Source organism: Sebastes umbrosus, chromosome 2 (genome assembly GCF_015220745.1).
Source record: "Sebastes umbrosus isolate fSebUmb1 chromosome 2, fSebUmb1.pri, whole genome shotgun sequence".
Taxonomy (NCBI): domain Eukaryota; kingdom Metazoa; phylum Chordata; class Actinopteri; order Perciformes; family Sebastidae; genus Sebastes; species Sebastes umbrosus.
The window spans coordinates 15,664,368-15,690,941 of NC_051270.1; the positions used below are offsets into that span (position 1 = coordinate 15,664,368).

At 38.8% G+C, this 26,574-nt stretch overlaps 1 protein-coding gene and 1 pseudogene across 1 annotated transcript; both read right to left on the reverse strand.

The window, feature by feature from the left end:
• Window positions 1-448: 448 nt before the first annotated feature.
• On the reverse strand, window positions 449-11,917 carry LOC119474830. The gene is made up of 10 exons (XM_037747112.1): window positions 11,876-11,917; window positions 11,719-11,789; window positions 11,529-11,637; window positions 10,701-10,849; window positions 10,383-10,534; window positions 10,073-10,235; window positions 2,643-2,733; window positions 2,458-2,536; window positions 1,763-1,836; window positions 449-1,681 (listed from the first exon to the last, which is right to left on the reverse strand). Exons 1-10 carry the CDS (start codon window positions 11,887-11,889, stop codon window positions 673-675), a joined length of 1,911 nt encoding a protein of 636 aa, XP_037603040.1. The 5' UTR covers window positions 11,890-11,917; the 3' UTR covers window positions 449-672.
• A 5,360-nt stretch (window positions 11,918-17,277) lies between these two features.
• Window positions 17,278-24,897, reverse strand: LOC119478592 (annotated as a pseudogene).
• Between the last annotated feature and the right edge of the window lie 1,677 nt (window positions 24,898-26,574).

Here is a 26,574-nt window from a genome sequence, read left to right on the forward strand (position 1 = left end):
GTTTATATTTGCTAAATGACCCCTCGGGAATCATCATGCCAAATTTGGTGCTTGTATCACCATTAGCACGATTTGACTGAAAAATGGATGTTAGCCGCTCCACTAATGTCCCAACTGGGTACATGGTGCTATTTTGAAATGACTCTTCTATTAACTCATATTCTACTGAAGTCTTACTAATACAATAGAGTGGATGGTTAGACATGATTGTCAGTGTATTCTTCTGAGCTTTATACAACATTTAGGGAATACATTTCCCTTGAGCTACGTGACAAACAAATGAGCTTCCATGACATGCGAGATATGGATATGTGAGCAGGTGACTGCAGCTGTTTTGTTCAAGCTTTATTCAAACAGACATTTAAACTCAAAACAAGTGGATTCTGTTTATGAAAGACATTTTACATTCATGTTTTTATGTGCAAAAGTTATGGATTATATAGCAGTCACACACAGTTGCAACGTAATCACATAGTAAACAAATCAACTGTTTTTAAAAGGTGCAAAGATATGTTGTCTTTGAATTGCTGCCGCAAACAAAAAATACCCATGACGGCCTGAAACAGTCATGTCATGCCCCCCCACCCGCAACCCTGGTTAGAGATAATGGATGGATGGATCGCAGTCTGTTACATCCTCCTCTCCCTCTCTCTCTTCTTCTAAATTTCTGCGCTACACACACTGATAGCCGCTGTCTGTTAATAATGGCTTTGACTGGTCAGCAGGGATCAAGGGGAGAAAAGGTGTTTGGAGCTCAGAGAGACACCGGTCACCCGGGACATTGTTAATGAAATTTGCGGTAGCTGGGCTTAAGAAGCTCTGAGGCATCTCGGTGAACGATTCCCCTGGATATTTGTTCAAATGTTCCTCTTTCTCATCACTTCTCTCCTCTGAAAACAAAACATCAGGCTGCTCCACCAGGTTGTGAAATGGCTGGTAGTCGTCATCCACTGGAGGAAGGCTGCTTGAGCCTGCGGGCACAGAGCCGTAGCAGGGGTTTTCATCAGCCTCTTCAGTCTTCCCATGTGGCTTTGTCGCGCCTTGCACCGCCTCATCAGAGCTCTCACGCCCGGCCTCAACTCTGGTCACAGGATCGCCTGACGCAACTGTGTTGGTGCCACTAGAGACGGAGGACAAACTGGAGTCTTCTGCATTTGGAAATCCCCCAGAATCTGCATTGCTCTGCTGATATGACATGTCTGTTGGCATAACAGATAAAACCACTGGTGGAAAATCAACAAGCGGACAAGCTGGTGCCTGTTGGTCAACAGAGGGCTCAACGTCACCCGCAATAGGATGGTATGCAGAGTCACAATGCATTTCAGCCTGCGTCTGGACCTCAGAGCTGTCCGTCACAATCTGATGTAGGCAGCTGGGAATGATGATGGAGTAGGTTTTATTGATGAAGCCAAATGATCCAGAACTCATTTCATCAGCTCTGACACCACAGGGGTTGTAGGGAGAGGAGAGCAAACCGCCGCCTTTGTTTGATTCTGCAAGTGGATTGGTGGTCAAAGGTGATACCGGATTGATATTGGCGAAGGCTTTACCAAGGGCATCCTGAACACCGGCTATAATGTCAGCAGGTTCTGTATTAGCATTACTGAGACAGGAAGAGCCGGTACTGAATCCACTGCTTTGCTCAAAGCACCCACTGCTAGTGCTCAGTGACCCCTTCGACCTGAGTACAGAGAAATGGGTTACTTAATAAACCACCAATATAATCACATAGAAGGAAATGCACTAGTGCAGCCACACTGACCATGGTTTGCTGTCATCTGGAACAATGGGCTCAACACAGACAGAGGAGATGATGGGTTGCAAAGGCTTCAAGAGCTGCAGGAAGGAGGATAAAAACACTTAAAACTACAGATCTGAAACATGTCGGCTAAAGGGGTCAATTTAGAAATGTTCTTTTCCATATATAATAATAATAATAATGATATAAACAGTGCAGAAATAATATTTTCAAATTGACTTCTTCATGTTTCTGAAAGTATCTGAAGAAGTTTAAAGCTACAGTGTGTAGGATTTGGCGAAATCTCATTAATGTTGCAGATTGCAACCAACTGAGTAACCCTCCGCTTACTCCTCCCTTTCAAGTGCAGTTTAATGCAGTTTAAACACCTGTTGAGCAGCTACTTTTTCAGAAATACAACACAAGAAATGTGTTGTATTTGTTTACAGTGCAGCCAAACAAACTCATGTTGTTTTAATAGAAGAGTAAATCGCAACCGCAATCTGATTTAACGGCACGAGTAGCTTTCCAAAATAAAACGTTGGTACATGCTGTATTTTTTCCTGTGAATCGCTCATGCGTGTGAAGGCAATCTGAATCTACTATAAGGAAAACAGAATGATTTCGTGAAATTCTTAAGGATTGTAACTACACTGTTTATGTGTAATTATGTCAAATAAACAGATGCAACAATTGAAGCTGCTGTTTTTTAGACTCACCTCTTGTTTGCTTGGATGAATAATCAGAAGTTTGGGATTTGGACATTTGGCAACTATGTTCAACCACTTTGTTTTGATCCTAAAATCAAATGGACAAATAAATCAACAAAAATCCAACATGACACATAAACACAACGCAGGAGTTACAGTATTTAAGGGCAGAGCCTTTTCTCTGCATGACTTACTTTTCATAACAGTATATAGCAGCGGCGATGATGACTGCAGTAAAAATGAAGTTGATGATGATAACCAAGGCCAGGACAAAAGGGTTTACAGCTGTGAAGAAACATGTATGAAGTTAGTTCAGGAATCACACAGGAATCGTTTGGGGCTGAAGGATTTTGAAAAAATATCTAATTGCGAATATTTTGACTAATATTGCGGTATTATAGGGAATGATAATTTTTACATCATAATTCTCATTTTCATTGAAAAACATATTAAAATGATTATGTTGTGATTTTTCAGAGGATCTGTACCAAACAAAGATGTTTTCTTAAGTCTGTAGAATATGATGTGTAGACCAGGACCACAATATTTCATTTAAAATGGTACTTTGATACACATTTCGCCTTTAACAAATATTGCAAGTATTTCAAATCATGTGATTTGAAAATCGCTGTATGCCATATCGCGATTCGATAAAATTTCCATTAATTGCGCATCCCTGCTTGTGTTATGTGTAATAGTATCCACTAAACAACTCAACACCTGTAAATACTATATAATTAATGCATCAGCAGCTGCTGGCATTATCACTTCTTTAAAGCGCCTTTGATTTGAGTGACCGTATCTTATTACAGAAGATCATCTGTTCCCAACATGTACCATTTATATTTACAGTTTAAAGACAAATTAGATGCAAATATGGATCAGCTCTCTACACCCTGTGTTCTGCAGAAATATGTAAAATTTCAGGTGTTCTGTTCACGTGGTAGAAGAGTTGGACTTTAGAGTGACTTGCGGTGAGTAGGCTGACAAATCAAGCAGAAAGGAAAATGGTAGGGTAGAGCATCTGGCTGTAGAGAACAAGGATGTGGATAAAAGTCCCTAGGGTGCAGGAATGCGTGTGCCCATAATAGTGGAGCAACAAAGAGAGAAATATGCACTATAGTAAGATCTGGCAGCATCTAGCGGTGAATTTGCAGATTGCAACCAACTGAATCTTCTCCCGTGTGCCAAACATACTTGCCAACCTTGAGACCTCAAAAAAAAGGAGGAGCTCAATTTGAGTTTCAGAGACTTTTTTTCCTGCATTCTGGTGACTTTTAACGAATGAAAATATTAAAAATAATAAGTACACTGCAACAGCATTTTTATGGTAAATAGGCCTACTTTTAATTCTCAGGAAAGAAAACTGCGCAGCTCAAACCGTGTTGTGTCGGTCGCGAGCGTATAAACCGTATATTTATGGTCGCGAGCAGCTCTCTTGTTCCGGGAAACGACACTTGGTGTAGCTCTATTGCCGTCCGGGTGGAAACAACAGGGCTTATACACGCTGTACGGCGCCAGAAACAGGTTGAGATAAGGAAAAGGAAAAAAAGTGTGAAATTCGGGAGAAATACGGGAGAATTGTGACCCCGGGAGAAAATCGGGAGAGGGCACATGGCGGCCGCATCTGTGAAGAAAGGATCCACTTGCTATGTATATAAATGGCTCATTCTGTGGTAACAAAAATACGATTATTTTCAGGTGATTATACACTAAAGAAAACATAGATCCCCCTAAATGCTACACACTGTCCCTTTAAACATAAAAAGTGACAAAAAGACAGAAAAGATGACACTTACAGGTTGTGAATTCCTTCTCTTCACTACTGTCACTGAACTTGTTACTAAGGTCTGTGTAGCTTTTGACGCTGACCACATATGTTGTACTTGATTTCAAGTCTTGACCAGATATTTCATAGTTATTCAGTCCGTCATGTGTAGTCGGCTTGATCAATTTAGATTCCTGGTATGGAGAAACAAGAATTATAAAAAAGATGGTTCAGAAACTTATCAGCACTCTCACATAATCAAATGCCCATGACTAAGTCTACATCTCCAGTGCAAAGGATCTCAGTGTTATACAGACATATGATATGATATGATATGATACTACAGTGCATATGAATTTGCTCCTACCTCTTGGGTGTCTCCTTTTATATGGTAAGTCACTTTAGCCATCAAACTATCACTGAAAAACGTTTTTTTGTTGTAGTAGTTTGTCCTCCACTTGACTTCATAATTCCCATTGGATTTGTTCACTGAGATGATTGTTGGGGTTTTGGGCTTTACTGTACAAGAAGAGAGATAAGAAAAGTAAGGGGAATGTTTCATAACCTCAATGCAGTTTCACATCCATTCACTTTTATTCTGAATCTGGATCAGTGTATTTCTGGCAGCTGCAGATTAAATTTATGGGCTTTCATTTAAAAAAAAAAAATAAAAATAAGGTCAACCTACTGGTGTCTGTGATGTTGATGTGTTTGGACTCCATGCTATCGCCTCCTTTCCAAACTATTACATAAGGACTCCCCCAAAAAACAATTATCATTTCATCGAAATAGCAGCAACACTGTCCAGGGGCACACTGTCTGAAAAAGCAATGCGGCTCCCTGTGGAATACAAGATAAAATGAATTAGTCTAATGTGGGGCATTTTTGCATTTCAGACTTCTGGAATATATTGCAATATGAAGCCAATACATTAAATCCAAACCCAGTACAAATCTCCAGGATGTGTGCTAATCAAACCAAAAAAGAAAATGCAGGTATCCCACTCATAAACAAAATGGTAGACATGTCAGTACTCTAACAGCAAGTTGTCTCAGACATATTTGTATTTCCTAATGTGGGACAGTCATGTCCGAAGTGTTGGACACTGAAAAGTCTGTTAAAAGGCTTAAATCACCTTAATTAATGTAGGAAACACTCAAGGCTACATGTGCAATCCCATGTCCAGTAATTTGACATTGTACGAAAGGCCTATCAGTCTCTCAGTGATGAGACCGCGCACCACTGATTGATCGCGGGGAGAGCGAGCACATGAGAGACAGAGGAGCAGAGTGTGGAAAGTGCAGAGAGAAGAGAACGGTTCAGAGAGTAATTACTCAATCACCGTCATTGCGTGCGTCCTTGAGAACTGTAAGTCATGACATTTAAGTTATAAGTTCATTTAATTCTGTGGTTGCCACTTCTTACAAATGTAGCATGATTAGGCTGTGTGTTTACTGTTAATTAGTTACCTTACCTTGTTAAGACGCCGCACCTGCTATCTACAACACACGTGGCTGTGTATTACTGTATTACTGTATTACTGCTCCACATATTAATGACTGTATTCTTACATGCTGTTCCATGTCTATAGTAGTGAGTGTATTGTTTTCTCCTGCCACAGTGGTTGAGATTATGCAGTGGGTTTAAAGGGACTGTTTGTAACTTTCAGAAATGCTTGTTAACAGCGACACATGTGGCCGTTAAGTCAACGAAAGTCAGCGTCGGGCTAGCGCTTGCTCGCTCTACATAGACATGAACGAGCATCGCTCAAAACAGTGAGGCAACACACGTCAGCTAAAACCACAATATCACTCTATATTTCACCTGAGGTGGTAGAGGTGGAGCGAGACAGCGAGACAGCGAGAACGCGCGCGGTGTGTGAGTGAAGGCAAGCAGGCAGAGGAGCGGAGACTCTGGCCACACGCGAGCGCGCATCTACGAGTGCGCATGGGATCCCGACCCGGTAGATTTATACGTGTAAAACGTTACAAACAGTCTACACTAGGTTACTAACAGTGAGCAGTGCCCCTGCAGACACACACTCCTAGTGAGTCATAGGTGATGATTAGAGGAGATTTTATATGAGTCTATATAATTTGGAGGGAGAATCCTGCATACTATGCCTTTAGAGTGACGTACAGTTTATCAATAAATGATGTATGTATTGTATAATTCCTTTGCATTGTTATCTGAAACATGTTTTATTTTATTTGGCAGAACCACACATATATACCAACAAGCCCATGTTATGTATTGCTGCTCAACCTAATTAAACCCTTTAAAGGAGAGTCTGCGTCCGTGTTTTGATAGACCCGCCTGGGGCGAAGTTTGAAACCAGAACCAGCCAGACAGTACAAGCTAATACAGTCCCTTATCCTAGCCCTGAGTAACATACATCTTAAAATGTTATTGCTGTTACAAAACCTAGGCTTATAGGTGTGGATATTACATGGAGAATCGAACAACATCAAACAAACAATAGACCACAATAGTTTTAGCATTTAGGCATATTAGAAAGACATTAAAAAGCCTATATTATCATATCTGTTATGCAAAGAAAGCATAATTAAATGCACAGCTAAAAAAATCATGAATCTGCTGTGAATTGCAAAGTGTTAATTTTTTTCATTTCACTACACAGGGAACACATACAACCGTAACAGGCATAGGGCCTATTTGAAGGCAACACATAAAACCTGAACCTGCGTAAAACCATCGCTTACCACACACTGCATTATGGATAATGATTGAATAATCTGTAATGCATAAAAACAACAACCTGCAGAAATGAGAAAAAAAAACTCCAAAAAATACCATTTTAACAGAGATGCAGCCACCCCCAGTTATTGAATATAATTTGTCCTTCGCTTTAATTATCTTAAATAATGCAATAGAAGACTACAACCCTATAATAACCATTGTTTTTGCACAATCTATGCTGTCCCAAATTAAGCAAATCATCCTGTCCCACTTTTCAAAGCCATATTTCCGAGTGTGTAAGTGGGACAATGAAAAATGTAATTGAAATAATGAATATAGAGTGTACTTATACCATATTATAATCTTTTTTGATGAACAAACATATCATGAACATATCCTGATAAAAAACTGGCAGGTTTATTTTATTTATAAGAATTTATACCCTTAACATTAAGTTTGTCTAAACACTGTAACTGACCTTTGGGTGGTCTTCACACAGGGTGCTTCCTGTTTGAAGATTGCTGCACCCTAATCTATGATTGAGGAGTTATGTGATTTTGATCACATGACAATGAAGCTTGTGTTAACCAATAGTTTTATAGACTTTTATTTGTTTGAGGAAGACTACAACGGAGTACTAGTGCCACATTGAGGAAAAAATAAATGCATCTGAGATTTCGAGAATAAAGTCATAATATTATAAAGTAGTAATTTTACGTGTTATTTTAGAGGGGAAATGGAGCAGCGTGCCGCTTCACAAATAACGAAATACTTCATCTTTTGGCACATCAGTACCACATTATCATCAGTATCAGGACCTTGAAAAGATTGTGCAAGAAACTGTGTTTATCCGAAGAAAGAACCACACGGACCTGGGGGAAATAGTCTCTTTTGTGGAGGAGAAAATTACTTTTTTTCTAGTAAAGTTATGACTTTATTCTCGTAATATTACAACTTTTATCTCATATAAAGTTATGAGTATATTTTCGGAATATTACGACTTTTTGTTTATGCAAAATAGTATGACTTTATTCTCATTAAATTATGACTTACACCCACTGGAGCTTAGGTGTCCCACATTACAACAACTCACCCTAACATACATCATGTTCTGAATATACTAAATATGTATATTATTCACTTGATTATTAATATTACATAGCCAATGAAAAAACAAACCTGAATCCACACTTAAATCAAACAACACTAACCGAATAAAAGTACAATTTTAACAGTGCAGTGAAACACATGAGGTAAAAGAAGACAACACCTCACCTAGGCATGGATGTGCTCTGGACAGCCAACTCGTATCCAGAGCAGCTTTGCCCTTCAAATTGGCAAAACATCAATTCTTCATAGTCGTTGGTACAGTCAAGATTTAGGCCTGAAACAGACGTCACAAGAAGAGATTAATTATGTAAGGCTTGTGTTTCGGGCCGAACGATTTAGAAAAAAATATCTAATTTCGATTATTTTGACTGATATAGTGATATTATAGGGAATGATAATTTTTACATCATAATTCTCATTTTCATTAAAAAAACATATTAAAATGATTATGTTGTGATTTTTGCGAGGATCTGTACCAAACAAAGATGTTTTCTTAAGTCTGTAGAATATGATGTGTAGACCAGGACATCTCTGCAGTAACAATATTTAATTGAAAATGGTACTTTGACACACATTTCACCTTTAACAAATATTGCAAGTATTTCAAATCATGTGATTTGTAAAATCTCTGTATGCCATATCGCGATTTCGATAAAATGTCAATTAATTGCGCAGTCCTTCTTGTCTTATGTGTAATAGTATCCACTAAACAACTCAACACCTGTAAATACTATATAATTAATGCATAAATAATGTTTACAGTTTAAAGACAAATTAGATGCAAATATGGATCAGCTCTCTACACCCTGTGTTCTATAGAAATATATAAAATGTCAGGTCTTCTGTTCATGTGATAGAAGAGTTAGATGTGGAAAGAAGTCCCTAGGGTGCAGGAATGTGTGTGCCCGTAATAGTGGAGCAACACAGAGAGAAAGACGAGAGAGAGGAGAGTCCAATTTGGCTAATAGATCAAGAGTTATCAGACACCAAAACACTGCACACAGTTTAAAATACTATGACTGATCCGCACTGTTTGTTATGATCCTTATCTGCAATGAGTTTGTACCCTTTGTCTTAACAATGTGGATGAAACACCTCCTCATTCATTTCAATGAGACCAATGAGTTTACGCAGCATGGGTCCTGAAGTGAAGGCCTCCGGTGAAAGAGTTAACCCTGGTTCAATTTTTTGCAGCCATACAATGTCTTCTGGCAGCACAATGCCAAGTACAGTAAGTACATGCAAGAGCACATTCCTGGTAGATTACTAATAGCAGGCAGATCCTGGGTCAGATCCAAGACGGGGAGGGCAAACAAGTTTAGTAAACCAAAACCTGTGATATGCCTTGCTCCCTTCTAAAAAGAAATGTTTACTGATTTTGTGTTTTTCACGTCAGTGTCATGCAAGAAACAAGGATTACCCCGCAAAAAAGAAATGTAACACTAATGAGCTTCGACATCAGAATACGTCACAGTCTGTGAACTTTGTGAAAGCAATGTAGCAGAAGTATTTTTCTTTTTGACACTGTGAGCTAATGTTAATGACGCAGATAACAGATGTAGCTGCTGTGTGGTTGTGTAGCAGTTTGGTAGCACTCCCCCTTGCTGGAGTAAAACAGCAGCTCAAACCGTGTTGTGTCGGTCGCGAGCGTATATACCATATATCTATGGTCGTGAGCAGCTCTATGGTTCCGGGTAACGACACTTGGTGTAGCTCTATTGCTGTCCAGGTGGAAACAACAGGGCTTATACACGCTGTACAGCGCCAGAAACAGGTTGAGATAAGGAAAAGGAAAAAAAGTGTGAAATTCGGGAGAAATAAGGGAGAATTGTGACCCCGGGAAAAAATCGGGAGAGGGCACATGGCGGCCGCATCTGTGAAGAAAGGATCCACTTGCTATGTATATAAATGGCTCATTCTATGGTAACAAAAACACGATCATTTTCAGGTGATTATACACTAAAGAAAACATAGATCCCCCTAAATGCTACACACTGTCCCTTTAAACATAAAAAGTGACAAAAAGACAGAAAAGATGACACTTACGGGTTGTGAATTCCATCTCTTCACTACTGTCACTGAACTTGTCACTAAGGTCTGTGTAGCTTTTGACGCTGACCACATATGTTGTACTTAGCATCAAGTCTCGACCAGATATTTCATAGTTATTCAGTCCGTCATGTGTAGTCGGCTTGATCAATATAGATTTCTGGTATGGAGAAACAAGAATTATAAAAAAGATGGTTCAGAAACTTATCGGCAACCTCACATAATCAAATGCCCATGACTAAGTCTACATCTCCAGTGCAAAGGATCTCAGTGTTATACAGACATATGTGATATGATATGATTCTACCTCTTGAGTGTCTCCTTTTATATGGTAAGTCACATTAGCCATCAAACTATCACTGAAAGACGTTTTTTTGTTGTAGTAGTTTGTCCTCCACTTGACTTCAAAATTCCCATTGGATTCGTTCACTGAGATGAGTGTTGGGGTTTTGGGTTTTACTGTACAAGAAGAGAGAAAAGAAAAGTAAGAGGAATGTTTCATAACCTCAATGCAGTTTCACATCCATTCACTTTTATTCTGAATCTGGATCAATGTATTTCTGGCGGCTGCAGATTAAATTTATGGGCTTTCATTTAAAAAAAAAAAAAAATAAAGTCAACCTACTGCTGGATATGATGTCGATGTTTTTGGACTCCATGCTATCACCTCCTTTCCAAACTGTTACATACATCTCCCCAAGAACAGCTATCATTTCATTGAAAGAGCAGCAACACTGTCCAGGGGCACACTCTTTGAAAATGCAACGCGGCTCCCTGTGGAATACAAGATAAAGTGAATAAGTCTAATGTGGGGCATTTTTGCATTTCAGACTTCTGGAATATATTGCAATATGAAGCCAATACATTAAATCCAAACCCAGTACAAATCTCCAGGATGTGTGCTAATCAAACCAAAAAGGAAAATGCAGCGCGCCGCTTCACAAATAACGAAATACTTCATCTTTTGGCACATCAGCACCACATTATCATCAGTATCAGGACCTTGAAAAGATTGTGCAAGAAACTGCGTTTATCCGAAGAAAGAACCACACGGACCTGGGGGAAATAGTCTCTTTTGTGGAGGAGAAAATTACTTTTTTTCTGGTAAAGTTATGACTTTATTCTCGTAATATTACAACCTTTTTTCTCGTATAAAGTTATGAGTATATTTTCGGAATATTACGACTTTTTGTTTACGCAAAATAGTATGACTTTATTCTCATTAAATTATGACTTACACCCACTGGAGCTTAGGTGTCCCACATTACAACAACTCACCCTAACATGTTCTGAATATACTAAATATTTATATTATTCACTTGATTATTAATATTACATAGCCAATGAAAAAACAAACCTGAATCCACACTTAAATCAAACAACACTAACCGAATAAAAGTACAATTTTAACAGTGCAGTGAAACACATGAGGTAAATAAAGACAACACCTCACCCAAAACCTTCGTTGCTCCAGAGAGTCAAACTGTATTCATTGCAGTTTTGCGCTTCAAAGTGGCAAAACATCGATTCATCATAGTCGTTGGTACAGTCAAGATTTAGGCCTGAAACAGATGTCACACGAAGAGATTAATTATGAGAATGAGTTACTGCATAAAAGCTGTCTACATGTCCACTATACGTACCAGAGAGAGCTGTTATAGTAGGAATAGTCCACAAAATAAGCAGGACAAAAGACATCCTGTCACCAACTCTCCTGAAAGCAAAAACAATATTCTTGACTTTTATGCAAAACATTTGAGGATTTAAATCACACAGACATCTTCAAAGACTCCAGATTACCTCTTTAACTCCATGCTGAAGCGATTTATTCCACTTCTCCTTCGAAAACAACAATCCAACTCAGTTACGACCCATTTCGTGGGAAAGTGAGCGCAGTTGGCTGCGTGCTTACTGCGTAATGCCAGAGGCTCACAGTCTTCCTGCATTATAAAGCTGTTGCTGGAAATGTTGCGCCACTAATTCAGAAGAAGTGCAACCCAAGCAACTCCCATTTCCTCAAAAGAGTAGAAAGAGGGCAGCACACTCCCTTCAGCTGACAGCACATTTTACTAGAATAATGTAAATGGAGCAAACAAAACACCTAGGCTAAATAAAATAAGAATTAGTGAATCAGTGGATAAACCAGATATACGTGTAGGGGCCAAATGGATTAAAAGTGGTAAAAGAATCCACATTTATATGTGCATTTGCTTAACTGGAAGTTATTATTTGGCACTGTTAGCATCTAACACACTTCAATTCAATTTAAAGTGTTTTAAATTGTTTAAAGTTTCAAAAAACACACACACTGGCTTTCCTCTGCAGCTTTACAACACATATGATTTTAAAAATCCTTTACCGGATGTACTGTCTATCTATCCATCTATCCATCTATCTATCTATCCGTCCATCCCTCCATCCATCTATCCATCTATCTATCTATCCGTCCATCCCTCCATCCATCTATCTATCTATCTATCTATCTATCTATCTATCTATCTATCTATCCATCTATCTATCTATCTATCTATCCATCTATCTATCTATCCATCCATCCATCCATCCATCCATCCATCCATCTATCTATCTATCTATCTATCTATCTATCATCTATCTATCTATCTATCTATCATCTATCTATCTATCTATTTATCCATCTATCTATCTATCCATCCATCCATCCATCCATCCATCCATCTATCTATCTATCTATCTATCTATCTATCTATCTATCTATCATCTATCTATCTATCTATCTATCATCTATCTATCTATCTATTTATCCATCTATCTATCTATCTATCTATCTATCTATCTATCTATCTATCTATCTATCTATCTATCATCTATCTATCTATCTATCTATCTATCTATCTATCCATCCATCCATCCATCCATCCCTCCTTCCCTCCCTCCCTCCGTCCGTCCGTCCGTCCGTCCGTCCGTCCGTCCGTCCGTCCGTCCGTCCGTCCGTCCGTCCGTCCGTCCGTCCGTCCGTCCATCCATCCATCCATCCATCCATCCATCCATCCATCCATCCATCTATCTATCTATCTATCTATCTATCTATCTATCTATCTGTCCATCCATCCATCCATCCATCCATCCATCTATCTATCTATCCATCTATCTATCCATCTATCTATCCGTCCATCCATCCATCCATCCATCCATCTATCTATCTATCTATCTATCTATCTATCTATCTATCCGTCCATCCATCCATCTATCCATCTATCTATCTATCTATCTATCTATCTATCTATCTATCTATCTATCTGTCCATCCATCCATCCATCCATCTATCTATCTATCTATCTATCTATCCGTCCATCCATCCATCCATCCATCCATCCATCCATCCATCCATCCATCTATCTATCTATCCAGGGCTGGCTAGTCCTTTTGGTGCCCTATAGATTGGATCAGCTTGCACATCAGACATCACAATGGTTTTAAGACAAAAATTAAGATTTTTATTCCTAAATAACTGTATTTATTATAATATAAATAAGCAATTTGTCCCTGATAATGTTGTATGAAAAGTGTTTTAGTCAGTTTCACTACAATTTACACTTTTATTAACAAATAAGTGCGGCCGAGTGGATGAAAAAGTGTGAGAAAGAGAGTTACAGGGGTGAAAAGTGTATTTCTTTATTTTTTTAGAGGGAAATCTATATGTAGCCTACAATTACAAAATATACTGGGGAAAAAAAGTTTGGAAACTTGTGTTTGGTCAGTTATTTCTCTGTTGTAACAATGCTAATTGGCATTGTATTTTACATCGTTGGAAAGCCTGTTTATTTACCTTCACAATGATGTCCAACTTGTAAGGGTCATGCATTTGTGGGATGAGCAGCACAGCTGATTATGTGGGTAGCGCCCAAGAAAAATTTGCCAAAATGCTTTGCCAATGCAAAAACACAAAAAAAACTAGCCTGCTATCACAGAAGATAATAATAATGTAACGTTACTAACGTGAAAATCTCCCATATGCCTCTTTTTTGAATGTGAATTACTGTTCCATGTAACAAAAAGTGTGAAATTAGTTTTTGTCCAATAATAGCCTAATAGAAATTACTCCCCGTTTGAGAATTGAACCAGGTATCCACACAAAATGCCCAACTTTGCAGCAGTGTGGTACAAAAACACGGTTTTGTTCTCAAAGTCTAATTTCCCATAAAGCTGCAGTGGGTAGAATTTGAGCAAATATGATTAAAAAAAGTTATTTTTATAAAACAGCCACTATATCCTGACAGTTGTGAATGCGACAAGTAATCTGAAAAAAATCAGGTATCCTCTGTGCTCCTAATGGCATCTGCAAGATTTCACAGACCGGAGGAAAACAACCAATCAGAGCCGAGCTGGAGCCATGCTGTCTCTGAGCAGCTGTCAATCACTCGTGAACTTCGATCCAACGGTCAAACAAGGCAGCGCTGATCAAATATGAAACCATATTCTGTTACTGTAATGCCTATTTCTCACCTCAAATGCTTTTAGAAACATCTTGTATAGCAGTAAGGAATAACATTTGTGGTAGTCTTTCACAAGTTCCTTCCAATGAAGCTGGGCTATGGTTGTATTTGTACAGCATACTCACGTTATTCATAGGCTACATTAAGTTCGTTTTACTTCTGTAAATGGTCAGGTGTAGTGAAGCTTATATCCATTAATGGTCAAAGAGGAGAGCAACAGCTGTATTTGACTGTTGAGTGTTTATCAGCTTTGCTGCAGCAACCCACATCTCAGATTTAGTCATTCAAAGAGGGAATGAAAAGCCTTTTTAATCTGAATATGGGATTACTGTCAAACTGAATGATTACAGTCAATGACTCCAAGTTTGGAGCGTTTAACCTACTTCCTGACAAACTAGTGTTGATACTAACGGATTCCTTAGGTTTTCTAGTTTCATAGGATACCAGCATCTTCACTCTAGCTTTAAAACTGAGCCCGCTACACCCTAAAAATCACAAGTTGCGTTAAAGAAATTAGTGGCGTTAAAATGAATTTACGTTAACACTTAATTATCGCTTTAACTTTGACAGTCCTAGTTTTTACCTTTTTAAAATTCTTAAAACTACATCTACTCCTTCTTCCTCATTGAAAAATCCAGAATTTATGAAGATGAAAATATTTTTTATTTCAAAAGTTTAAATACTGGACACAAAATGTCTCCTACTTCACGGTAAAGTTCATTCTTTGTATATGTGCAGCGGAGGTTTTAAGTTTCCACATCACACTTGTTTTTATAAGGTGCAAAGATATGTTTTCTTTGAATCGCTGCCGCAAACAAAAAATACCCATGACAGCCTGAAACAGCAACATAACTCACTATGTCTGTCAACAATACAGCCATTGTAAGACACCGTCTTCATTTTAGTGGCATTGAAACAGTATTCTGTACTAAATCATTCTCAAGGTAAACTACAATTATAACACCACTAATTTCTTTAACGCATTTACACAATTGATCTTTCGAATTGATTCATTTTTAATGCTAGAGTGAGTTAGCTTGTCGCAACGGAGGTTAAATAACGCTCCAAACTTGCCCTAAATTTTAGTGAGGAAAAACTGCTATGGCCATTTTCAAAGGGATCCCTTGACCTCTGACCTCAAGATATGTGAATGAAAATGGGTTCTATGGGTACCCACGAGTCTCCCCTTTACAGACATGCCCACTTTATGATAATCACATGCAGTTTGGGGCAAGTCATAGTCAAGTCAGCACACTGACACACTGACAGCTGTTGTTGCCTGTTGGGCTGCAGTTTGCCATGTTATGATTTGAGCATATTGTTTTATGCTAAATGCAGTACCTGTGAGGGTTTCTGGATAATATTTGTCATTGTTTTGTGTTGTTAATTGATTTCCAATAATAAATATATACATACATTTGCATTAAGCAAGCATATCTGCCCACTCCCATGTTGATAAGAGTATTAAATACTTGAAAAATCTCCCTTTAAAGGTCATTTTGAACAGATAAAAAATGTGCAACTGACCTTGATTAATCATGATTAAATATTTTAATTGTTTGACAGCTATTACTCATGTTTATATTATTGGTCATGTCAATTTATCTGTACTTCCAACCGACAACTCACATACCTAACTCTAAAAAGTCCCACCTCTCTACCCGCCTCATTAAATGAAACTTTTATATACCATTGTTTACACTTTTGAAATATTCCTTCTCAAATTTTGTCATACCCTGATACCTAGTTTAAACAGAAAATACGTTCCAATGAAGCTGGTCTATGGTTGTTATAGAATACGACTTGACATTTTTGTGTTCAAGATTGGACACAATAATGAAAAGTTAAGCTCCTACTTGGGGTCAATTTATCCAAATCACAAAAAAAAATCTTTTATTTGAACAACTAAGAAATGTGCCTTAATAGTAACATTTGTTTAACTTATTCCCAGAATGCCAACATTTCCTTTTCATATAGTGAATTTATAGTGAAATCAGTGCACCCTGCTGTGACGAGTGCACCCTGAGGTGACGTGTGTTTCTGTGGAAGTGGATCAGCAGTTTCAGAGAAGAGCCATGAGGAAGTAGTTTCACAAACCTGAATAGCAGCTCAACCAGACAGCAGACTTGTTTCAGACGCAGAGTACAGTCAGTTCCAATGTAATTTTCCTTAAAAGGCTCACGGTGCTATTTTGAAATGACTCTTCTATTAACTCATATTCTACTGAAGTCTTACTAATACAATAGAGTGGATGGTTAGACATGATTGTCAGTGTATTCTTCTGAGCTTTATACAACATTTAGGGAATACATTTCCCTTGAGCTACGTGACAAACAAATGACCTTTCATGACATGCGAGATATGGATATGTGAGCAGGTGACTGCAGCTGTTTTGTTCAAGCAGACATTTAAAACCCAAAACAAGTGGATTCTGTTTAAGAAAGACATTTTACATCAATGTTTTTATTTGAAACTTTATGGATTTTACACAACAAAGGCAGTCACACACAGTTGCAACGTATTCACATAGTAAACAAATCAACTGTTTTTATAAGGTGCAAAGATATGTTGTCTTTGAATCGCTGCCGCAAACAAAAAATACCCATGACGGACTGAAACAGTCATGTCAAGCCCCCCCACCTGCAACCCTGGTTAGAGATAATGGATGGATGGATCGCAGTCTGTTACATCCTCCTCTCCCTCTCTCTCTTCTTCTAAATTTCTGCGCTACACACACTGATAGCCGCTGTCTGTTAATAATGGCTTTTACTGGTCAGCAGGGATCAAGGGGAGAAAAGGTGTTTGGAGCTCAGAGAGACACCGGTCACCCGGGACATTGTTAATGAAATTTGCGGTAGCTGGGCTTAAGAAGCTCTGAGGCATCTCGGTGAACGATTCCCCTGGATATTTGTTCAAATGTTCCTCTTTCTCATCACTTCTCTCCTCTGAAAACAAAACATCAGGCTGCTCCACCAGGTTGTGAAATGGCTGGTAGTCGTCATCCACTGGAGGAAGGCTGCTTGAGCCTGCGGGCACAGAGCCGTAGCAGGGGTTTTCATCAGCCTCTTCAGTCTTCCCATGTGGCTTTGTCGCGCCTTGCACCGCCTCATCAGAGCTCTCACGCCCGGCCTCAACTCTGGTCACAGGATCGCATGACGCAACTGTGTTGGTGCCACTAGAGACGGAGGACAAACTGGAGTCTTCTGCATTTGGAAATCCCCCAGAATCTGCATTGCTCTGCTGATATGACATGTCTGTTGGCATAACAGATAAAACCATTGGTGGAAAATCAACAAGCGGACAAGCTGGTGCCTGTTGGTCAACAGAGGGCTCAATGTCACCCGCAATAGGATGGTATGCAGAGTCACAATGCATTTCAGCCTGCGTCTGGACCTCAGAGCTGTCCGTCACAATCTGATGTGGGCAGCTGGGAATGATGATGGAGTAGGATTTATTGATGAAGCCAAATGATCCAGAACTCATTTCATCAGCTCTGACACCACAGGGGTTGTAGGGAGAGGAGAGCAAACCGCCGCCTTTGTTTGATTCTGCAAGTGGATTGGTGGTCAAAGGTGATACCGGATTGATATTGGCGAAGGCTTTACCAAGGGCATCCTGAACACCGGCTATAATGTCAGCAGGTTCTGTATTAGCATAACTGAGACAGGAAGAGCCGGTACTGAATCCACTGCTTTGCTCAAAGCACCCACTGCTAGTGCTCAGTGACCCCTTCGACCTGAGTACAGAGAAATGGGTTACTTAATAAACCACCAATATAATCACATAGAAGGAAATGCACTAGTGCAGCCACGCTGACCATGGTTTGGTGTCATCTGGAACAATGGGCTCAACACAGACAGAGGAGATGGTGGGTTGCACAGTCTTCAAGAGCTGCAGGAAGGAGGATAAAAACACTTAAAACTACAGATCTGAAACATGTCGGCTAAAGGGGTCAATTTAGAAATGTTCTTTTCCATATATAATAATAATAATAATAATATAAAGAGTGCAGAAATAATATTTTCAAATTGACTTCTTCATGTTTCTGAAAGTATCTGAAGAAGTTTAAAGCTACAGTGTGTAGGATTTGGCGAAATCTCATTAATGTTGCAGATTTCAACCAACTGAGTAACCCTCCGCTTACTCCTCCCTTTCCAAGACTGTCATGTGCGCCGTCCACGGCTAACCCTAACCCTAAACCACCCATGTGTCAAGCAAGTGCAGTTTAATGCAGTTTAAACACCTGTTGAGCAGCTACTTTGTCACACATACAACACAAGAACTGTGTTATATTTGTTTACAGTGCAGCCAAACAAACTCATGTTGTTTTAATAGAAGAGTAAATCGCAACCGCAATCTGATTTAACGGCACGAGTAGCTTTCCAAAATAAAACGTTGGTACATGCTGGATTTTTTCCTGTGAATCCCTCATGCGTGTGAAGGCAATCTGAATCTACTATAAGGAAAACAGAATGATTTCGTGAAATTCTTAAGGATTGTAACTACACTGTTTATGTGTAATTATGTCAAATAAACAGATGCAACAATTGAAGCTGCTGTTTTTTAGACTCACCTCCGGTTTGCTTGGATGCATAATCAGAAGTTTGGGATTTGGGCATTTGGCAACTGTGTCCCACCACTTTGTTTTGAGCCTAAAATCAAATGGACAAATAAATCAACAAAAATCCAACATGACACATAAACACAACACAGGAGTTACAGTATTTAAGGGCAGAGCCTTTCATACTGTATAATTCACTGACAGAGAAACAACACAAAGACAATCTTTTATCTGCATGACTTACTTTACATAACAGACGTATATAGCAGCGGCGATGATGACTGCAGCAACACTGAGGCTGATGATGATAACCAAGGCCAGGACAACAGGGTTTTCAGCTGTGAAGAAACATGTATGAAGTTAGTTCAGGAATCACACAGGAATCGTTTGGGGCTGAAGGATTTTGAAAAAATATCTAATTGCGAATATTTTGACTGATATTGCGGTATTATAGGGAATGATAATTTTTACATCATAATTCTCATTTTCATTGAAAAACATATTAAAATGATTATGTTGTGATTTTTCAGAGGATCTGTACCAAACAAAGATGTTTTCTTAAGTCTGTAGAATATGATGTGTAGACCAGGGCCACAATATTTCATTTAAAATGGTACTTTAACACACATTTCGCCTTTAACAAATATTGCAAGTATTTCAAATCATGTGATTTGAAAATCGCTGTATGCCATATCGCGATTCGATGAAATTTCCATTAATTGCGCATCCCTGCTTGTGTTATGTGTAATAGTATCCACTAAACAACTCAACACCTGTAAATACTGTATAATTAATGCATCAGCAGCTGCTGGCATTATCACTTCTTTAAAGTGCCTTTGATTTGAGTGACCGTATCTTATTACAGAAGATCATCTGTTCCCAACATGTACCATTTATATTTACAGTTTAAAGACAAATTAGATGCAAATATGGATCAGCTCTCTACACCCTGTGTTCTGCAGAAATATGTAAAATTTCAGGTGTTTTTTTTAGAAGAGTTAGACTTTAGAGTCACTTGCGGTGAGTAAGCTGACAAATCAAGCAGAAAGGAAAATGGTAGGGTAGAGCATCTGGCTGTAGAGAACAAGGATGTGGATAAAAGTCCCTAGGGTGCAGGAATGCGTGTGCCCATAATAGTGGAGCAACAAAGAGAGAAATATACACTATAGTAAGATCTGGCAGCATCTAGCGGTGAATTTGCAGATTGCAACCAACTGAATCTTCTCCCGTGTGCCAAACATACTTGCCAACCTTGAGACCTCAAAAAAAAGGAGGAGCTCAATTTGAGTTTCAGAGACTTTTTTTCCTGCATTCTGGTGACTTTTAACGAATGAAAATATCAAAAATAATAAGTACACTGCAACAGCATTTTTATGGTAAATAGGCCTACTTTTAATTCTCAGGAAAGAAAACTGCGCAGCTCAAACCGCGTTGTGTCGGTCGCGAGCGTATAAACTGTATATTTATGGTCGCGAGCAGCTCTCTTGTTCCGGGAAACGACACTTGGTGTAGCTCTATTGCCGTCCGGGTGGAAACAACAGGGCTTATACACGCTGTACGGCGCCAGAAACAGGTTGAGATAAGGAAAAGGAAAAAAAGTGTGAAATTCGGGAGAAATAAGGGAGAATTGTGACCCCGGGAGAAAATCGGGAGAGGGCACATGGCGGCCGCATCTGTAAAGAAAGGATCCACTTGCTATGTATATAAATGGCTCATTCTATGGTAACAAAAATACGATTATTTTCAGGTGATTATACACTAAAGAAAACATAGATCCCCCTAAATGCTACACACTGTCCCTTTAAACATAAAAAGTGACAAAAAGACAGAAAAGATGACACTTACAGGTTGTGAATTCCATCTCTTCACTACTGTCACTGAACTTGTTACTAAGGTCTGTGTAGCTTTTGACGCTGACCACATATGTCGTACTTGGCTTCAAGTCTCGACCAGGTATTTCATAGTTATTCAGTCCGTCATGTGTAGTCGGCTTGATCAATTTAGATTCCTGGTATGGAGAAACAAGAATTATAAAAAAAGATGGTTCAGAAACTTATCGACAACCTCACATAATCAAATGCCCATGACTAAGTCTACATCTCCAGTGCAAAGGATCTCAGTGTTATACAGACATATGATATGATATGATACTACAGTGCATATGAATTTGCTCCTACCTCTTGAGTGTCTCCTTTTATATGGTAAGTCACTTCAGCCATCAAACTATCACTGAAAGACGTTTGTTTTTGGTTTATCCTCCACTTGACTTCATAATTCCCATTGGATTTGTCCACTGAGATGAGTGTTGGGGTTTTGGGCTTTACTGTACAAGAAGAGAGATAAGAAAAGTAAGGGGAATGTTTCATAACCTCAATGCAGTTTCACATCCATTCACTTTTATTCTGAATCTGGATCAGTGTATTTCTGGCAGCTGCAGATTAAATTTATGGGCTTTCATTTAAAAAAAATAAATAAAAATAAAGTCAACCTACTGGTGTCTGTGATGTTGATGTGTTTGGACTCCATGCTATCGCCTCCTTTCCAAACTGTTACATTATGACTCTCCCCAAGAACAAGTATCATTTCATCGAAATAGCAGCAACACTGTCCAGGGGCACACTGTTTGATAATGCAACGCGGCTCCCTGTGGAATGCAAGATAAAATGAATTAGTCTAATGTGGGGCATTTTTGCATTTCAGACTTCTGTAATATATTGCAATATGAAGCCAATACATTAAATCCAAACCCAGTACAAATCTCCAGGATGTGTGCTAATCAAACCAAAAAAGAAAATGCAGGTATCCCACTCTTAAACAAAATGGTAGACATGTCAGTACTCTAACGGCAAGTTGTCTCAGACATATTTGTATTTCCTAATGAATGTGGGACAGTTATGTCCGAAGTGTTGGACACTGAAAAGTCTGTTAAAAGGCTTAAATCACCTTAATTAATGTAGGAAACACTCAAGGCTACATGTGCAATCCCATGTCCAGTAATTTGACATTGTACGAAAGGCCTATCAGTCTCTCAGTGATGAGACCGCGCACCACTGATTGATCGCGGGGAGAGCGAGCACATGAGAGACAGAGGAGCGGAGTGTGGAAAGTGCAGAGAGAAGAGAACGGTTCAGAGAGTAATTACTCAATCACCGTCATTGCGTGCGTCCTTGAGAACTGTAAGTCATGACATTTAAGTTATAAGTTCATTTAATTCTGTGGTTGCCACTTCTTACAAATGTAGCATGATTAGGCTGTGTGTTTACTGTTAATTAGTTACCTTACCTTGTTAAGACGCCGCACCTGCTATCTACAACACACGTGGCTGTGTATTACTGTATTACTGTATTACTGCTCCACATATTAATGACTGTATTCTTACATGCTGTTCCATGTCTATAGTAGTGAGTGTATTGTTTTCTCCTGCCACAGTGGTTGAGATTATGCAGTGGGTTTAAAGGGACTGTTTGTAACTTTCAGAAATGCTTGTTAACAGCGACACGTGTGGCCGTTAAGTCAACGAAAGTCAGCGTCGGGCTAGCGCTTGCTCGCTCTACATAGACATGAACGAGCATCGCTCAAAACAGTGAGGCAACACACGTCAGCTAAAACCACAATATCACTCTATATTTCACCTGCTTGGCAGTAATGTTAGCTGACCAGACGAAGGTCTCTCCATGAATCAATGCTGATCCTAGTATTGGCTTTTCCTGCTTCAGCCTTTGGGGCTGAAGCAGGAAAAGCGGGTCGGTGCCGGGGCTGAAGCAGGAAGAGAAACGTTATTGTCTCCCGACTGCGCCCGCAGGGAGACACCGGCACCCGGTCGGAGACGATAACGTTTCTCGCTGCGGAGCCCCGTCACTTCATGGGAAACCTCTGTTGGTCCGGAGGAGCTGCAGCATTTATTGTGTGTGAATTGTACTGTGAATTCCTATTTGAAGCCAACACATAAAACCTGAACCTGCGTAAAACCATTGCTTACCACACACTGCATTATGGATAATGACTGAATAATAATAATAATGTAATGCATAAAACAACAACCTGCAGAAATGAGAGAAAAACCCTCCAAAAAATACCATTTTAACAGAAATGCAGCCATCCCCAATTATTGAATATAATTTGTCCTTCGCATTAATTATCTAAAATAATGCATTAGAAGACTACAACCCTATAAATAACCATTGTTTTTGCACAATCTATGCTGTCCCAAATTAAGCAAATCTTCCTGTCCCACTTTTCAAAGCCATATTTCCTAGTGTGTAAGTGGGACAATGAAAAATGTATATGAAATAATGAATATAGAGTGTACTTATACCATATTATAATCTTTTTTGATGAACAAACATATCATGAACATATCCTGATAAAAAACGAGCAGGATTGTTTTATTTATAAGAATTTATACCCTTAACATTAAGTTTGTCTAAACACTGTAACTGACCTTTGGGTGGTCTTCACACAGGGTGCTTCCTGTTTGAAGATTGCTGCACCCTAATCTATGATTGAGGAGTTATGTGATTTTGATCACATGACACTGAAGCTTGTGTTAACCAATAGTTTTATAGACTTTTATTTGTTTGAGGAAGACTACAACGGAGTACTAGTGCCACATTGAGGAAAAAATAAATGCATCTGAGATTTCGAGAATAAAGTCATAATATTATAAAGTAGTAATTTTACGTGTTATTTTAGAGGGGAAATGGAGCAGCGTGCCGCTTCACAAATAACGAAATACTTCATCTTTTGGCACATCAGCACCACATTATCATCAGTATCAGGACCTTGAAAAGATTGTGCAAGAAACTGTGTTTATCCGAAGAAAGAACCACACGGACCTGGGGGAAATAGTCTCTTTTGTGGAGGAGAAAATTACTTTTTTCCACGTAAAGTTATGACTTTATTCTCGTAATATTACAACCTTTTTTTCCTCGTAAAGTTATGACTTTATATTCAGGATATTACGACTTTTTTCTCGTATAAAATTATGAGTTTATTTTCGGGATATTACGACTTTTTTCTGCAAAATAGTATGACTTTATTCTCATTAAATTATAATTTACACCCACTGGAGCTTAGGTGTCCCACATTACAGCAACTCACCCTAACATACATCATGTTGTGAATATACTAAATATTTATATTATTCTCTTGATTTTTAATATTACATTGCCAATGAAAAAAAAAACTAAATCGACACTTAAATCAAACAACACTAACCGAATAAAAGTACAATTTTAACAGTGCAGTGAAACACATGAGGTAAATAAAGACAACACCTCACCCATGCCCTTCGTTGCTCCGGAGAGTCAAATTGTATTCATTGAAGTTTTGCGCTTCAAAGTGGCAAAACATCAATTCTTCATAGTCGTGGGTACAGTCAAGATTTAGAACTGAAACAGACGTCACACGAAGAGATTAATTATGAGAATGAGTTACTGCATAAAAGCTGTCTACATGTCCACTATACGTACCAGAGAGAGCTGTTATAGTAGGAATAGTCCACAAAATAAGCAGGACAAAAGACATCCTGTCACCAACTCTCCTGAAAGCAAAAACAATATTCTTGACTTTTATGCAAAACATTTGAGGATTTAAATCACACAGACAACTTCAAAGACTCCAGATTACCTCTTTAACTCCATGCTGAAGCGATTTATTCCACTTCTCCTTTGAAAACAACAATCCAATCAACTCAGTTACGACCCATTTCGTGGGAAAGTGAGCGCAGTTGGCTGCGTGCTTACTGTGTAATGCCAGAGGCTCACAGTCTTCCTGCATTATAAAGCTGTTGCTGGAAATGTTGCGCCACTAATTCAGAAGAAGTGCATCCTAAAGCAACTCCCATTTCCTCAAAGAGTAGAAAGAGGGCAGCACACTCCCTTCAGCTGACAGCACATTTTACTAGAATAATGTAAATGGAGCAAACAAAACACCTAGGCTAAATAAAATAAGAACTAGTGAATCAGTGGATAAACCAGATATACGTGTAGGGGCCAAATGGATTAAAAGTGGTGAAAGAATCCACATTTATATGTGCATTTGCTTAACTGGAAGTTATTATTTGGCACTGTTAGCATCTAACACACTTCAATTCAATTTAAAGTGTTTTAAATTGTTTAAAGTTTCAAAAAACACACACACTGGCTTTCCTCTGCAGCTTTACAACACATATGATTTTAAAAGTCCTTTACCGGATGTACTGTCGTGTCTGACTGCTATCTATCTATCTATCTATCTATCTATCTATCTATCTATCTATCTATCTATCCATCTATCTATCTATCCATCCATCCATCCATCCATCCATCTATCTATCTATCTATCTATCTATCTATCTATCTATCTATCTATTTATCTATCTATCTATCCATCTATCTATCCATCTATCTATCCGTCCATCCATCCATCCATCTATCTATCAGATAGATAGATCTATCAGAGCTAAACTAACTCCTCTGCAGTGTGTAGTGAGCGCGCGTTCACGTCTAGAGGTGGAGCGAGCTGAGAACGCGCGCGCTCTCTGAGCGAAGGCAGGCAGGCAGAGTTGGAGAGGCAGCGGCCACACGCGAACGCGCATATGTGAGCGCGCATGTGTGACGACCCGCTACATTTATGCGTGTACAAAGTTACAAATAGTCCCTTTAAATAACGCTCCAAACTTGCACTAAATTTTAGCGAGGAAAAACTGCTATGGCCATTTTCAAAGGGATCCTTTGACCTCCGACCTCAAGATATGTGCATGAAAATGGGTTCTATGGGTACCCACGAGTCTCCCCTTGACAGACATGCCCACTTTATGATAATCACAGGCAGTTTGGGGACAAGTCATAGTCAAGTCAGCACACTGACACACTGACAGCTGTTGTTGCCTGTTGGGCTGCAGTTTGTTATGTTATGATTTGAGCATATTTTTTTTTATGCTAAATGCAGTACCTGTGAGGGTTTCTGGACAATATTTGTCATTGTTTTGTGTTGTTAATTGATTTGTAATAATAAATATATACATACATTTGCATAAAGTAAGCATATTTGCCCACTCCCATGTTGATAAGAGTATTAAATACTTTAAGGTACATTTTGAACAGATAAAAAATGTGCAACTGACCTCGATTAATCACGATTAAATATTTTAATTGTTTGACAGCTATTACTCTGTTTATATTATTGGTCATGTCAATTTATCTGTACTTCCAACCGACAACTCACATACCTAACTCTAAAAAGTCCCACCTCTCTGCCCGCCTCATTAAATTAAACTTTTATATACCATTGTTTACACTTTCGAAATATTCCTCCTCAAATTGTGTCATACCCTGATACCTAGTTTAAACAGAAAATATGTCAAATTAAGGAAGAACATTTGTGGTAGTCTTTCACAAGTTCCTTCCAATGAAGCCGGTCTATGGTTGTATCAGAATATGACTTGACATTTTTGTGTTCAAGATTGGACACAATAATGAAAA